The sequence below is a fragment of the Saccostrea cucullata genome, unplaced genomic scaffold, assembly GCF_032062105.1.
Source record: "Saccostrea cucullata isolate Sc308-1 unplaced genomic scaffold, CSIRO_AGI_Scuc_v1 ctg3253, whole genome shotgun sequence".
In the NCBI taxonomy this organism is placed as follows: Eukaryota; Metazoa; Mollusca; class Bivalvia; order Ostreida; family Ostreidae; genus Saccostrea; species Saccostrea cuccullata.
The window spans coordinates 18809-31905 of NW_026933299.1; the positions used below are offsets into that span (position 1 = coordinate 18809).

The following is a 13097-nucleotide window of genomic DNA, read 5'->3' on the forward strand; positions in this document are numbered from 1 at the left end:
GAGCATTGCTTGCTTCCCTTTTGATATATGGGATATTGCATGATTTCATATTTAACATAGAAATCTCCATAAACAATTTTAAGGGACTCATAAAATTCGGAAGTACTCTTCATATGCATATCAAATTTGAAACATAGAGAGCGTATTAATCTCCAAAAAGGTTGACAAAGGGAGATAACTCTTGCATTATTATTTTTTAAGTGACTTAAAAATACATAATTTCAGGTCTCTAAAACACCCATAAGTGATCAAAAAGTGACCCCACGGACCAGTATATTTAAATTGCCCTTTTTATGCTTAACTCAAAACAGAAATCAGTTTGAAGATCTATGGACAAATAAAAAAGTAATATATAAAAAACTAATTTCTGTACTGACCCCTTAAATCCCTTTTAGTTTAAAAAAAATTATTTTTGTCACCTAGACATCGAAAGGCAATGCTAAAGAAATTTTTCATGTGAAATATCATGAAACTTGCTTGCTTCCCTTTGGAAATAATGTACATTACATAATTTCAAATTTAACATAGAAATCTCCATAGGCAATTTTAAGGCATTTATAAAACCGGAAGTACTCTACATATCCAAACCAAAATTTAAACATAGAGAGCAAATTAGACTATAAACTGTTTGACAAAGGGAGATAACTCTTGCACAATTATTTTTGAAAAGACATAAAAATACAAAATTTCAGGTCTATAAAAGTCCTTTAAGGGGTCAAAAAGTGACCCCACGGACCATAATTTTTAAATTGCCCTTTTTATGCTTAACCCAAAACTGAAATCAGTTTGAAGTTTGGTTGACAAATAAAAAAGTTACAGGGAAAAGACGATTTTTAGCGTTGACCCCTAAAAATCCCTAATTTCTAGGGATTTGGTTTTCAGGCCCTTTTCCGCTGAAGACAATAATAAATCAATTATTCATTGTAAATATTACTAGATTCGCTTGCTCTCCTTCTGAGATAATGGAACATTAATGAATTTTTTTTACTATAGAAACTCCCATAGACAATTTTAAAGCCTTATAGAACCGGAAGTTCTGCTCCGATGGACATGGTACTTATATTATAGCCTTTAAATACTATGATAAACAATATATAATCCTCAAAATAAATTTCCGACATTGTTTTCAAAATTTTTAATTTCAATCCCCCCTTTTCTTAACTTTGGAGCCCTTTTACACAAAAATATACGATAGGTGCAAAAACACTAACGATGACTTTTTTGTAGACATTACTGTGAGGAATACATTCCTAAATTTTGAAAGATATTGCATCTATAATAAGGAAAATTTTAGGCTTTAAAGAAAATTTAGTTTCTGTCTTCTAAAAACCGGAAGTGACGTTTACAGAAGTAAAAAACCTAGCATACACAAGATATTTAAAAGTTCTTTTTAATGGTTATAAAGGTAAATCCATATGCTCAAAGACTTTCTTCATATCCATGACATAAAAAACGCTAAGAAATAAAATAATAATAAAAAAGACGAAAACAATAGGTCTTTTCGACAAAAGTCGAAAAGCCCTAATAATAATAAAAAAGACGAAAACAATAGGTCTTTTCGACAAAAGTCGAAAAGCCCTAATAAGAAACAGAGTAAAAACAATATGTTCCCCAACTTCGTTTGGGGAACATAAAAATCAGTTTCTATAACTATTAATATACATTGTACGTCCTGCTATGTATAAACATAGGTAATCAAAGATTACGAAGCTCACCTCGACGAATGTTATCAGTTTAAGTAATGCAAATCTCACATCATATTTTCTTAATATTTAGCATTCATCCCAACAACAATATTCTTGCAAGTTGTGTTTAACCCCTTTCGTGGCATATACACATTTCTACGCGTATAGCGTGAAAAACATGTATAGTGTAAAACAAATATTCATAACTGTTAATACTGCAGTAATAAAGGACTTCAAGTTCATTCGGATTGATCTGTTCCCAAAACTTTAACCTGGTCTCTTTTATAGAAAATATAGGTCAGATCCAGCATCCAAAGCAAGTCTGGTAGTGTCCATCCTTAGATGCATCATCATCCATGCAAGTTTTGTGCAAATAGGGCTTATAGTTACTTTGGAATGAAAATGTAGGTCAGATCCAGCATCCGAAGCAAGTCTGGTAGTGTCCATCCCTTGATACATCATCCATGCAATTTTGGTTTAGCTAAGGCTTATAGTTACTTGGGAATGAAAATGTAGGTCAGATCCAGCATCCGAAGCAAGTCTGGTAGTGCCCATCCCTAGATGCATCATCCATGCAAGTTTGGTCCAAAAAGTGCTTATACATACTTGGGAATGAAAATGTAAGGTCGGATCCAGCATCCGAAGCAAGTCTGGTAGTGCCCATCCCTTGATACATCATCCATGCAAGTTTGGTTTAGCTAGGGCTTATAGTTACTTGGGAATGAAAAAGTAGATCAGATCCAGCATCCGAAGCAAGTCCGGTAGTGTCCATCCCTGGATGCATCATCTATGCAAGTTTGGTCCAAATAGGGCTTATAGTTACTTGGGAATGAAAATGTAGGTCAGATCCAGCATACGAAGCTAGTCTGGTAGTGTACATCCTTTGATTCATCATCCATGCAAGTTTGGTTCAGGTAGGGCTTCTAGTTACTTGGGAATGAAAATGTAGGTCAGATCCAGCATCGGAAGCAAGTCTGGTAGTGTCCATTCTTAGATGCATCATCCATTCAAGTTTGGTCCAAGTAGGGCTTATAGTTCCTGTGGAATGGACCTGCTCCAAAAACTTTAACCTGGTCACTCATCTGGAAAATGTAGGTCAGATCCAGCATCCGAAGCAAGTTTTGTAGTGTCCTTTCCTAGATGCATCATCCATGCAAGTTTGGTCCAGGTAGGGCTTATAGTTCCTTGGGAATAGACCTGCTCCAAAAACTTTAACCTGGTCACTCATCTATAAAATATAAGTCAGATCCCGCATCTGATGCATGTCTGATAGTGTCCATCCCTAGATGCATCATCCATGCAAGTTTGGTCCGGGTAGGGCTTATAGTTACTTGGGAATGGACCTGCTCCAAAAACTTTAACCTGCTCCAAAAACTTTAAACTGGTCACTCATCTAGAAAATGTAGGTCAGATCCAGCATCCGAAGCAAGTCTGGTAGTGTACATCCCTAGATGCATCATCCATGCAAGTTTGGTTCAGGTAGGGCTTATAGTTACTTGGGAATGGACTTGCTCCTAAAACTTTAACCTGGGACGCCGACGCTAACGCCGACGCCAACGCCGGGGGTATAGCATAAGCTCATCTCGACTTCGTCGAGGTGAGCTAAAAAAGGTAGACAAAAATTGTTCTGTTTTAGAATACCTGGGAAAAGCAGACTACACTGATCTTTTTTTTTTTTTTTTTTTTTTTTTTTTTTTTTTATTGCCCCATCACATGTCCAAGTATATAATAGTGCCAGGGTTGGGGCCCTGGGTTCACTAAGTAACATACATAATACACATATATATTACACAATCATAATGTGACAGGACATTTTTTTCACATATCATTCACACACCTTTCGCTACATAACATGCATATGATTATATTTATAATAATATTTAACAACTGAAATCTTAATATAATCAGTGAAAAGTTGATGTACATCTGTAACTGCATTGTTTTTTCAAATATATTAATCATATTAAAACATTATCAAATTCCATCGTTTTTTAAAACTGTCCATTTCCCCATTTTTCTTATAAATATATTTTTCACAATTAAAATAATACATAACCTCTTGTTTGACCCTCTCAAAAGATGGTACACATTTTTTGCATCTATTTCTATAAATATGCTTTTTTATTATACATACTACTAAATTAAATATATTGTTATATTTATAATGTTTTCCCAACAAAACATCAACTTTGTTTAGAGATATATCAACTCCAAACTGTTCTTTCATCCAATCCAGTACATTTTCCCAAATTTCTGCAACACACTCGCATTCCCAAAAAAGATGACAAAGTGTCTCTGGTGTTTCTTACAAAAACTACATAAATCTGAGTCAGTAACACCAATTTTGTGTAAATATGTATTTGTAGCTAAAATTCTATGTACAATTCTATAGTGGAACCATCTTAACTGTATATCATTTGTTATGTTAAAAAACAGAATGTTTTGTTTTTTCCACCAAAATTCATCAACATTAAGTTCTAAAATGTTTTCCCATTTCATTTCACTTTTTGGTTTTTTGTATTTCTGACTAATAAAAACATCATAGAAATCTCTTGCCCCTTGTTTGCTTTTTGTTATTGTTTGTAAGAATTTTGGGAAGAAAGGTTGATTTCTTTGAATTATATTATGATCATAATTCAACTGTAATTTTCTAATACAATTTGTTATGCCTAAAAACATTGTAAAAGGTGTTTTTAAATCATATTGTTTACAAAAGTCTTGGTATCCTAACAAAGTCCCATTTGTATCATAAAAATCAAAAACAAATTGTATACCTTGTCTCAGCCATGACTTATAACAAACACTTCTGTTATTTATACATATTGATGGATTATACCATATGGGACTTAAAATAGATGTTTGATCATCAATACATAATCTCAAATCCAACAATGCTGAAAAAACATCATTCCAGAAAACATTTTCCGTATCTTTCTTAAGTTTTTTTGAAAAATCCCTACCATAGATAACTAAATATTTAATGTCAGGAATTAAATCTTTTAGCAATTCTTTCCAGGCTGATTTACATGAACTATCAAACAATCTGCGAATCCATGTAATTTTTAAACTTTTACAAAATGAATCAAGACATGTCATTCTCATACCACCGTTTTCATAACTTTGGCATATAATATTTTTAGCAACCCTAGCCGTTTTGGTATTCCAGATATAATGAAAAAATATAGCTTCAATTTCTTTGAGTTTTTCTTTAGAAGGGCTCGGTAAACTAATTAATAAGTGACTAAATTTAGGTAAAAGCAAGGTTTTTACTACTGTTATACGACCTGCCGTTGATAAATGTCTTCTAGACCATGATGATATAAGCTTTTTGACGGAATCAATCTTTGGCAAAAAATTCAAATCAAACATAGTGTTTGTGTCTAGATCTACACAGTATGCTATACCTAACACTGTAAATGGTTCCTGTGACCACATCAAGTTTTGATATTTATCACACAAGTTATCATCAGTATGAACAGTAGATCCAATCCTAATACATTGAGTTTTATCATAATTTGGTTTCAGTCCAGAGAATTTGGAATACTGATTGACTAAAGACAAAGCTGATCTAATTGAGTCTTCTGAACCATCCATTAATAAAACTGTATCATCAGCATATTGTAGTAGTTTATATTCTTTATCTTCAATAACAATGCCCTTTATTAATTTATTATTTCTAATCATAATTCCCATTATTTCTGCACATAGTAGGAACAAGTAAGGTGAAATTGGGTCACCTTGCCTACAACCTCGTCCCATTTGGAAAAATTCAGAAAAAATACCATTTTGAATAACACATAACTTAGGTTCTCTAAACAAAATCTTTATCCATTTTAAAAAATTCTCACCAAAATTAAAAAATCTGAGTACTTTAAAAATAAATCTCCAAGAAATAGAGTCAAATGCTTTCTCAAAGTCAATCAATAAAACAAGACCTGAATGATCATTCTCTTTACAATAATGTATGATGTCATATAATAACCTTGAGTTTTCACCAATATATCTACCAGCAAGAAACCCTTTTTGATTTTCATGTATTACTTTTGACAGAATTGGTTTCATTCGATTTGCTAAGACACTAGATAAGAGTTTATATGTAATGTTCAATAATGTAATTGGTCGCCAATTTTTTAAGTGTTCCCTTGGCTTATTGCCTTTTGGTAGAATAGAAATAATTCCAAGCATCTGAGTATAAGATAATTGACCTACTTCATAGCTATAATTAAAGGATTTGAGAATATATGAATTAATATCTGTCCAAAAAAACTTGAAAAATTCTGCTGTAAAACCGTCAGTTCCAGGTGTTTTGTCGTTCTTAAAATTTTTAAGAGCTTGAAGTATTTCTTGTTTTGTAATTTCAGCATTTAAAATGTTTTTCATATCATTATTTATTTTAGGAACCTCAAAGTTTTGGAATAAGTCTTCAATATTTACATCATCAAGCTCCTGATCTTTGTTTTCATATAATTTTTTGTAAAAGTTCCTTACTTCTTCTAAGATATCTGCTTGCTTATTTACATAATTACCATCATTATTGATTAAATTGCTAATATTTTTATTGACATAATTTCTTTTTTCTAAGGCACAAAAATATTTTGTAGGTTTCTCCCCATCTTCTATCCATTTACAATGACTTCTTAACAATAGCCCCTTCAATTCATATTTTCTAATTTCCTCTAATTCTGTCTCAAGGTCACTTATCATATCTAGATAAATTGACAAAGGGTAATTATTATACATATCATGTAAAATTCTAAGTTGATTTCCAATCTTTGCTTTGTGATCCCTCCTTTCTCGGGTCAAATTTGCAGATAATTGTATTGCCATATCCCTTATTTTCATTAATAGAACATCAAGAAAAAGATTATCTGGTATTCCTAACATTGATTCATCAATACGATATTCATTATCCGTTTCCCTTATAATTTTTTTAACATTTGTCACAAATTCTTTGTTTCTCAATAAGGAATTGTTAAAACGCCAGAATCCCTTTCCACGTTTAAATTCATTAATAGTAATATCTAATTCTATGATAGAGTGATCAGTCCTATAGCCTGGCATCATGTGAACATCATTTATAATTGATAAGAGTTCCTCTGATACTAAAAAAAAGTCAAGTCTAGCCTGTTTTACTGGGTTCTTCCTACTCCATGTATATTTTTTAGCATCTGGGTTTTTGATTCTCCAAGGATCTACTAAATTGAATTTTGATTTTAATTTTTCAATTTCAAGTTTATTTTTGGGATTGTTTTCTCTAACATAATTGTAACAGTCTAACTGGTAATCTTGTACTACATTCCAGTCTCCACACATAATTATAAAGTCAGTATCAAAAAAATCATCCATTTTATCACTTATTTCTGCATAAAATTTAGGATTATCTTTATTGTGACCATATAAATTAACCAAAGTGATTGAGTACTTGTTATCCACCATTATATTTGATATAATGAAATTCCCCTCATTATCACTATAAACTTTAGAAATTTTTATTTCATTTGTGTTATTAAAAAGGGTTAAAGTCCCTCTTGCATCTGATTTTCCTGAGCTGATGAGTATGTCATTACCCCATTGGGCATAAACTGAATTTTTCTCTAATTCTGTACAGTGGGTGTCTTGTAAACAATAAATAGATGATTTAAAATTTCTTAAATAGTTTAGGACATCCTTTCTTTTCATAGAATCATGTAAACCTCTGCAGTTTACAGAAGTAATTTTTAACTTAGTCATAGATTACACTACACAGTTGAATAAAGGCAAAAAAATATGCATGTTGCATACTCTCCATTCTTTCACACATATATCAAAAATGAAAAATACTTCCTGTATGGTAACAAAACAAATCAAGAAAATTCATGTATTACATCGCATTGGGTCTTTTTAATTTAACTTAGCCACCTAAATAAGATAGTGAACCGTAGTTCTCTCATAGAAAAAATAATAATAAATACAAGCTCCTCTAAGAACTTCTACCAGTAGTCTTTGTAATCTTTGTTGCAATTTAGGTATTTATTACATTAAAAAGAAAAAACCAATATGTCCCCATGTAATTTATACAGCAAACCATAATCTGCCCCAAACAAATATATATCCTGAGACATACTACATGTAAATATGTTACAAGTTATCAACTATGACATAACACAGTAGTTCACAGATAACGATACCAAAAATTCTCAATATTTTACAAGTTATTAACAACTAAGGCATAACTCTGAATTTTACAGATATCATCCAAAGCTCAAAACACTGGTATTTTACTTTTAAACATCTGCAGCATACCTCAATTTACCTCTTTAATAGCATCTAAAACATACTTATTATTTGACAAAGTAAACAACACGATACCAACTGTAGCATAACTCAGCACTTTACAGATATACAAAACCTTCACCATATCATACTCCTACAACCTGTCATCTCCTGCAAATAATCTTGTTCTTATCTAGATCAATTAGAAGGAATCACTAAAAGCGAGCCATTCTTTTTTCCTTTTTGTCGATACTCCAGAATCACATCGTCTTTCGTTTCACGGATTCTCGTCTTCATTCCTGATTTCCTGAGTTCGATATGCCTTTTGAGCCAGCTCTGCCCTCTTTCTCTTCAAATGCACGGGTAGATCTGTTCGTATTGCATAGCCTTTCGGTAGGGTAGTGTTTCTGGCATGATTTAATATCATATTACGGTCCTCCATAAGAACGAATTTAACAATGACTGCTTCTGGTGCTTCAGGTTTGTAACTGCTGTTGGGGTTTTTTGGCAACCCTGATGAGCGTTTTTAATCATTATAGACTCTGCTGTGGACATGCCCAATTTTTCACTCAAAAATTTCACAATAACCTCGTTTGAAACTTCATTCTCTGCTTTAGGAATGCCATAAAATAAGAGGTTGTATTTCCGAGATCTTAACTCTTGGTATGTAATATGATCTTGCAGTTCTTTTAAAAATAAAACTTGGCACCAACAGTTACCTTTTTACTTTGGGGTTGTATAACCTCTGTGTTTTAGCTTTTCTAAATCAGTTAATCGGTCATCTTGGTTTTGAAGCGCTGTTTTCATATCAGTTATCTCCTCCTTAATAACGATCAGCGTTTCCTCTACTTTTTTGTCAAGCGCAGTAAGCCTCTCGTTCATTGAACTCTCCAACTTCTGTATTAGATCAGAGAAAAGTTCCTTTAACTCTTTATTTGACACCTCATCGTTTTGCGCACTCTCCTTCTCCGACCCTTTCTTCGCACTCTGCACGAGCTTCCCGAATTTCCTTGTAAAGCAGTGACTAACAGTCTGTTGCATTTAACAAAGAGGAAAATACCTGAAATTCACCTAAAACACGAATGTCTTCACGTAATTAAGAAAACTATCTGCAATACCTCGTATCAAATATCAATGTTCACTTAGGAAAACAGAAAAAACGACCCTCTGCTCCTTCTTCCCACTTTACGCCATTTGCGCAGCCACACCGGGAAGTCGTTTCGCCACTACACTGATCTTGATTTATTTTTCAACAAGTCTGCAACGTGGACAAAAAACTACACTGATCTTGATTAATTTTAAACTGTCCACGTTGCAGACTGTCCTTGTTCAAAGTAAGTGTTGTAACTAGGTCTACAGGTGGAAATATTCGGTCAAAATAGAGCTGCAAAGCGTCTCTTCCTATCTTTGTGAGTTTCTCAAAAGTCTTGAAATTCACGTTACTTAATTCTGATTCAGACAGATTGGTACATTCATCTTGCTCCAGAAAGTCATCCAAATCTGGGAAATCAAAGCCATATAAAGACTACAGAATGCGTAAAAATCATTTCTTAAACAATTTCTCTTCTAGAAAAATAAGTCCTGTATCCATAATAATTTACTAAAATGATTATTCCATTTGGATACCTGAAATATCCGCTATAACATCCTGAAAATAATACAAAATATAATAAATATTTTTTGTATAAACAACTTTACATAATTTTTATATTAAGTAGACTAATGAAAAACAAAAAAGTATGTGCTATTGCAATCAATAACGTTAATAATGAATGATTAAGTTTCACTCACCAATTTCCAGTAAACTAGAAGAGAAGATTCGCATATTACGTGGTGATTGATCATGCCATGCATTGGACAAGTTATCTTCCCTTTTCTGCAAATATCTTTCTCTTCAAGAAAACAATCATCGTGTTCCCGAAACACTTCCTGCTTACAACATTGGTATCCAACAGTATATATATCAATTTTCTTGTGGAAATTCCCAAGCAGGTCTTTTAGTAAGCTTTCAACAGTGTTTCGTACTTTCAGTGCTACTTCTTTCATTACAAGAACATTGGTGGGCTGAAAAATCTGAAGCTGAATTGATGAATTGTTTACTGCTAGAGCGACTACATGTTGCCTATAATCAAAGCAGGCAACATTTTTGTACAAACAGAGTCCATTGTCTTTTAACACTCTCCATTCTCTATTGGTCCGTGTTAAACAAGCAACAATAAGACGGTAGTAGAAAAAAAATGGCAGAAACTGAAATTTAAAGACCAATACGGAGGTTTTACTATGAAGAGATCGAAAATAATTTTCTTCCTCAATTCCAAATGCTCGCTTGTTCATACAGGGAATGTAATGTGCATCAGCACCTACAGCAATTAGACCAAGACGCTGCATATATTGGAGAAGATTTGTTTTCTCTTGATGTCTGTCCCAAAAACTGACTTCGAAACGTCTGGTGCTCCATATATCAGTTAAAAGTCTGTCTAGGATGTGTCCACTTTCATAAAAATTCCACCAGTCCGTGTAATTTTCTACAATATCCCTGGCGTGGTTTGGGTCGGTAATAATATTCTTAAATGAATCAATAAACCATTGGATATCAATAATTACAGTTTCAGACATATTGTTGTCATTAAAGTATAGTAAGACGCCAATGTCATGGTAAAACTTCAGAACGTCTCCTATTTGGGTAATTTTTTCTTTGTTTCCACCAAAACATTTAGATGATAAATCTCCGATGGAAGTCATTCTGATTTTTTGTTTTCTGCTCTCTCTGAATACAATTTCACACAGAGCCCAGTCTGTAGGAATGGTTTCATTTTATTTATCTTCTTTAGCAATTGATACAATACACTTCTCTAGTTCTGTTAATGAATCATTGCAACATGCGCCACCTGTCTGAAATCCAAGGACAAAGCATCTTTTCCTGTCCAAGTGTCTTTTCAGATGTATGTTTAATTTCAAGTGGTCAAGTATACTGTTGTAGAAAGTGTCAGAATTCTGCAAAATACGGAATTTCTAAAATCTTCAAACAATGTATGCATTCAAAATTTTATTAGAGTAAATATTTATTTATATTGTATCTTTTAACTGTTTGATGCTGAGGATATGTGATAAATAATACATATAACAATTCCTTATCCTAGAACCTGCTCTTTAACTCTGTCCAGATGAGTTCCAATGATGATAACGGAGGCATCACTATCACAATAGGTGTGAACCGACTTAAGCCAAAACAGGAGGTATTCTGTGAATTCAAAAGTAAAATCTCTGATCAATAAGTGATGTCTATTTTGTGGTTGTATGCTGAGCCAGTGAAAGTCATCTTGTATGGAACCTGATCCCACCTCATATTTTCTGGAGGTCTGTGTTTGCTCCGCTCCTGTTTTGTATTGTTATTTTTTTAATTTCGGTATTTCAATACATTCATTACGATGCTTAAAATTCGATGAAGGGTTCTAATGTTTTCCAACATTTTGGTTTCGAACATTGTTGATATATTCTTTTAGTTTTTTGATTTAGTTAAGAAATCGATGTTGTTCCAGCTAGAACGACTGTAATTATTCACAGAAGAAAATAGTTATTTAAAGCAACAAAAGGTGTGAAAAATGGAAATTTTTGTAAGGTCTTTATGAGAATGCTTTTTTACGACAAGACGATTCCATGCTGCTATTATGAATATGCCAGTCAGAACCCTTGAAAAAATCTCCTTGAGAAAAAAAAAAGAAAGTCATGCCCAATTGAAAGACATTATCATTCTTAACCAACAGATCTATACTGGAAATTTTTAACAAGAGTTGCATATTCAAATTTTCAATTTTTATCTTGAGCTATTCATCACACAAATTAAACGAGTCTCTTAGGTTTAAGGTCTGATCTGATTAGTTGTGTTTCTTTTTTACATTCTTTTAGGAAAGCAAAATACTAGTATCCATTTTTGCTGTAAATAATATCTTTAAAAAAAGAATTATTTTTAATATTTTGAAGTTTCTACAATCCTTCTTAATCAATACGATTCTTTGTCACTTAAGCCTACTGTACACAAGCAATAGAGTTTTCCAAGTTAAATAAACATCATAATAAGCAATATGTTAATAATTAACTTCCAAAATATTAAGAAATTATAAACCTTCTTTGATGTTCAAAATTCTACCTTTTCTGTAAAACTTCTTATAAATCTTTACAATTTTTTTTTTTCATTTCAAATTCCAATTTTGTGAAACGTTGAATAAAAATTAGAAACTACACGGTTAAACTTGTTCATTTTACTTACTGAAACATGACTTAAGTTGTTATTTTCAATTTTTATGACAATAGGTTGTTTCATCAGTTTTTAAAATATCCCATTATATGAAATAAGTATGAAAAATTAAAATTGCGTGGTTAAACTTTTTCATTTACATCATATAAATAGAACTTTTTGATTAATTTGTATCGATTTTTGATAAAAAGTTTGAACTTTAAGACTTAAAAATAGCTATTTTACTAAGGTTTTCAGAAATAGTTTGGATTTAAAAAGAACCTAACATTTTTGAATGTAAAAACTTTATTTCTTTGATGAACTTGATTTAAGACATATATAGAAATCAGCCCATGACGTAAGGATGATTTACAAGAATATTCTTCCGAAAAAATATAGGAATCTTTTTACACACAAATCCTGAGTGCATATTTCTTTTTAATAGACTTAACTTTAATAATTCTAAGATTTTTGAGGAATGTACTGATTGTGATTTTTTCAACCTCAGAATAAAATGACATATATCTATTCAAAAAATCATTGATTAAAAAAACTGGTCTCTCACCCCCATAAGTCCAGTCAGCAAACATTGTTCCTTCCTGTTCACAAAGCGCTGGGTCGACTTTTTCACCAAACGACTTAGACATATCTATCACTAGTAGATAGAAAGCCCTCTGCTTGAGATACACCTGATGACAGGCGTAATATGCACACTGTCCTCCAAAGTCCATGACACTCAAAAGTTGCTTCCCTTCCTTATTATCTGTTTCCTCTGTAACAGCTAAATTTGCAGTTTTAAATGAAAAAAAACTTATTTTAATGTAGAAATATCAAAATGATCTCGCATTCATATTGAAATACACGAATAGTTTTTCGAAAATAAAATTATTAAATAGAAAAAGAATGAAGTAACAATTATCCCCTTT

At 32.2% G+C, this 13097-nt stretch overlaps 1 protein-coding gene across 1 annotated transcript; it reads right to left on the reverse strand.

Annotated features, from left to right (window-relative positions):
- Positions 1 to 8214: 8214 nt before the first annotated feature.
- On the reverse strand, positions 8215 to 12845 carry LOC134237944 (uncharacterized). The gene is made up of 7 exons (XM_062720083.1): positions 12737 to 12845; positions 11081 to 11178; positions 9729 to 10931; positions 9564 to 9585; positions 9242 to 9437; positions 8681 to 8946; positions 8215 to 8450 (listed from the first exon to the last, which is right to left on the reverse strand). The coding sequence occupies exons 3-7, from the start codon at positions 10677 to 10679 to the stop codon at positions 8215 to 8217; spliced, it is 1671 nt and encodes a 556-aa protein (XP_062576067.1). The 5' UTR covers positions 10680 to 10931; positions 11081 to 11178; positions 12737 to 12845.
- Positions 12846 to 13097: the final 252 nt, after the last annotated feature.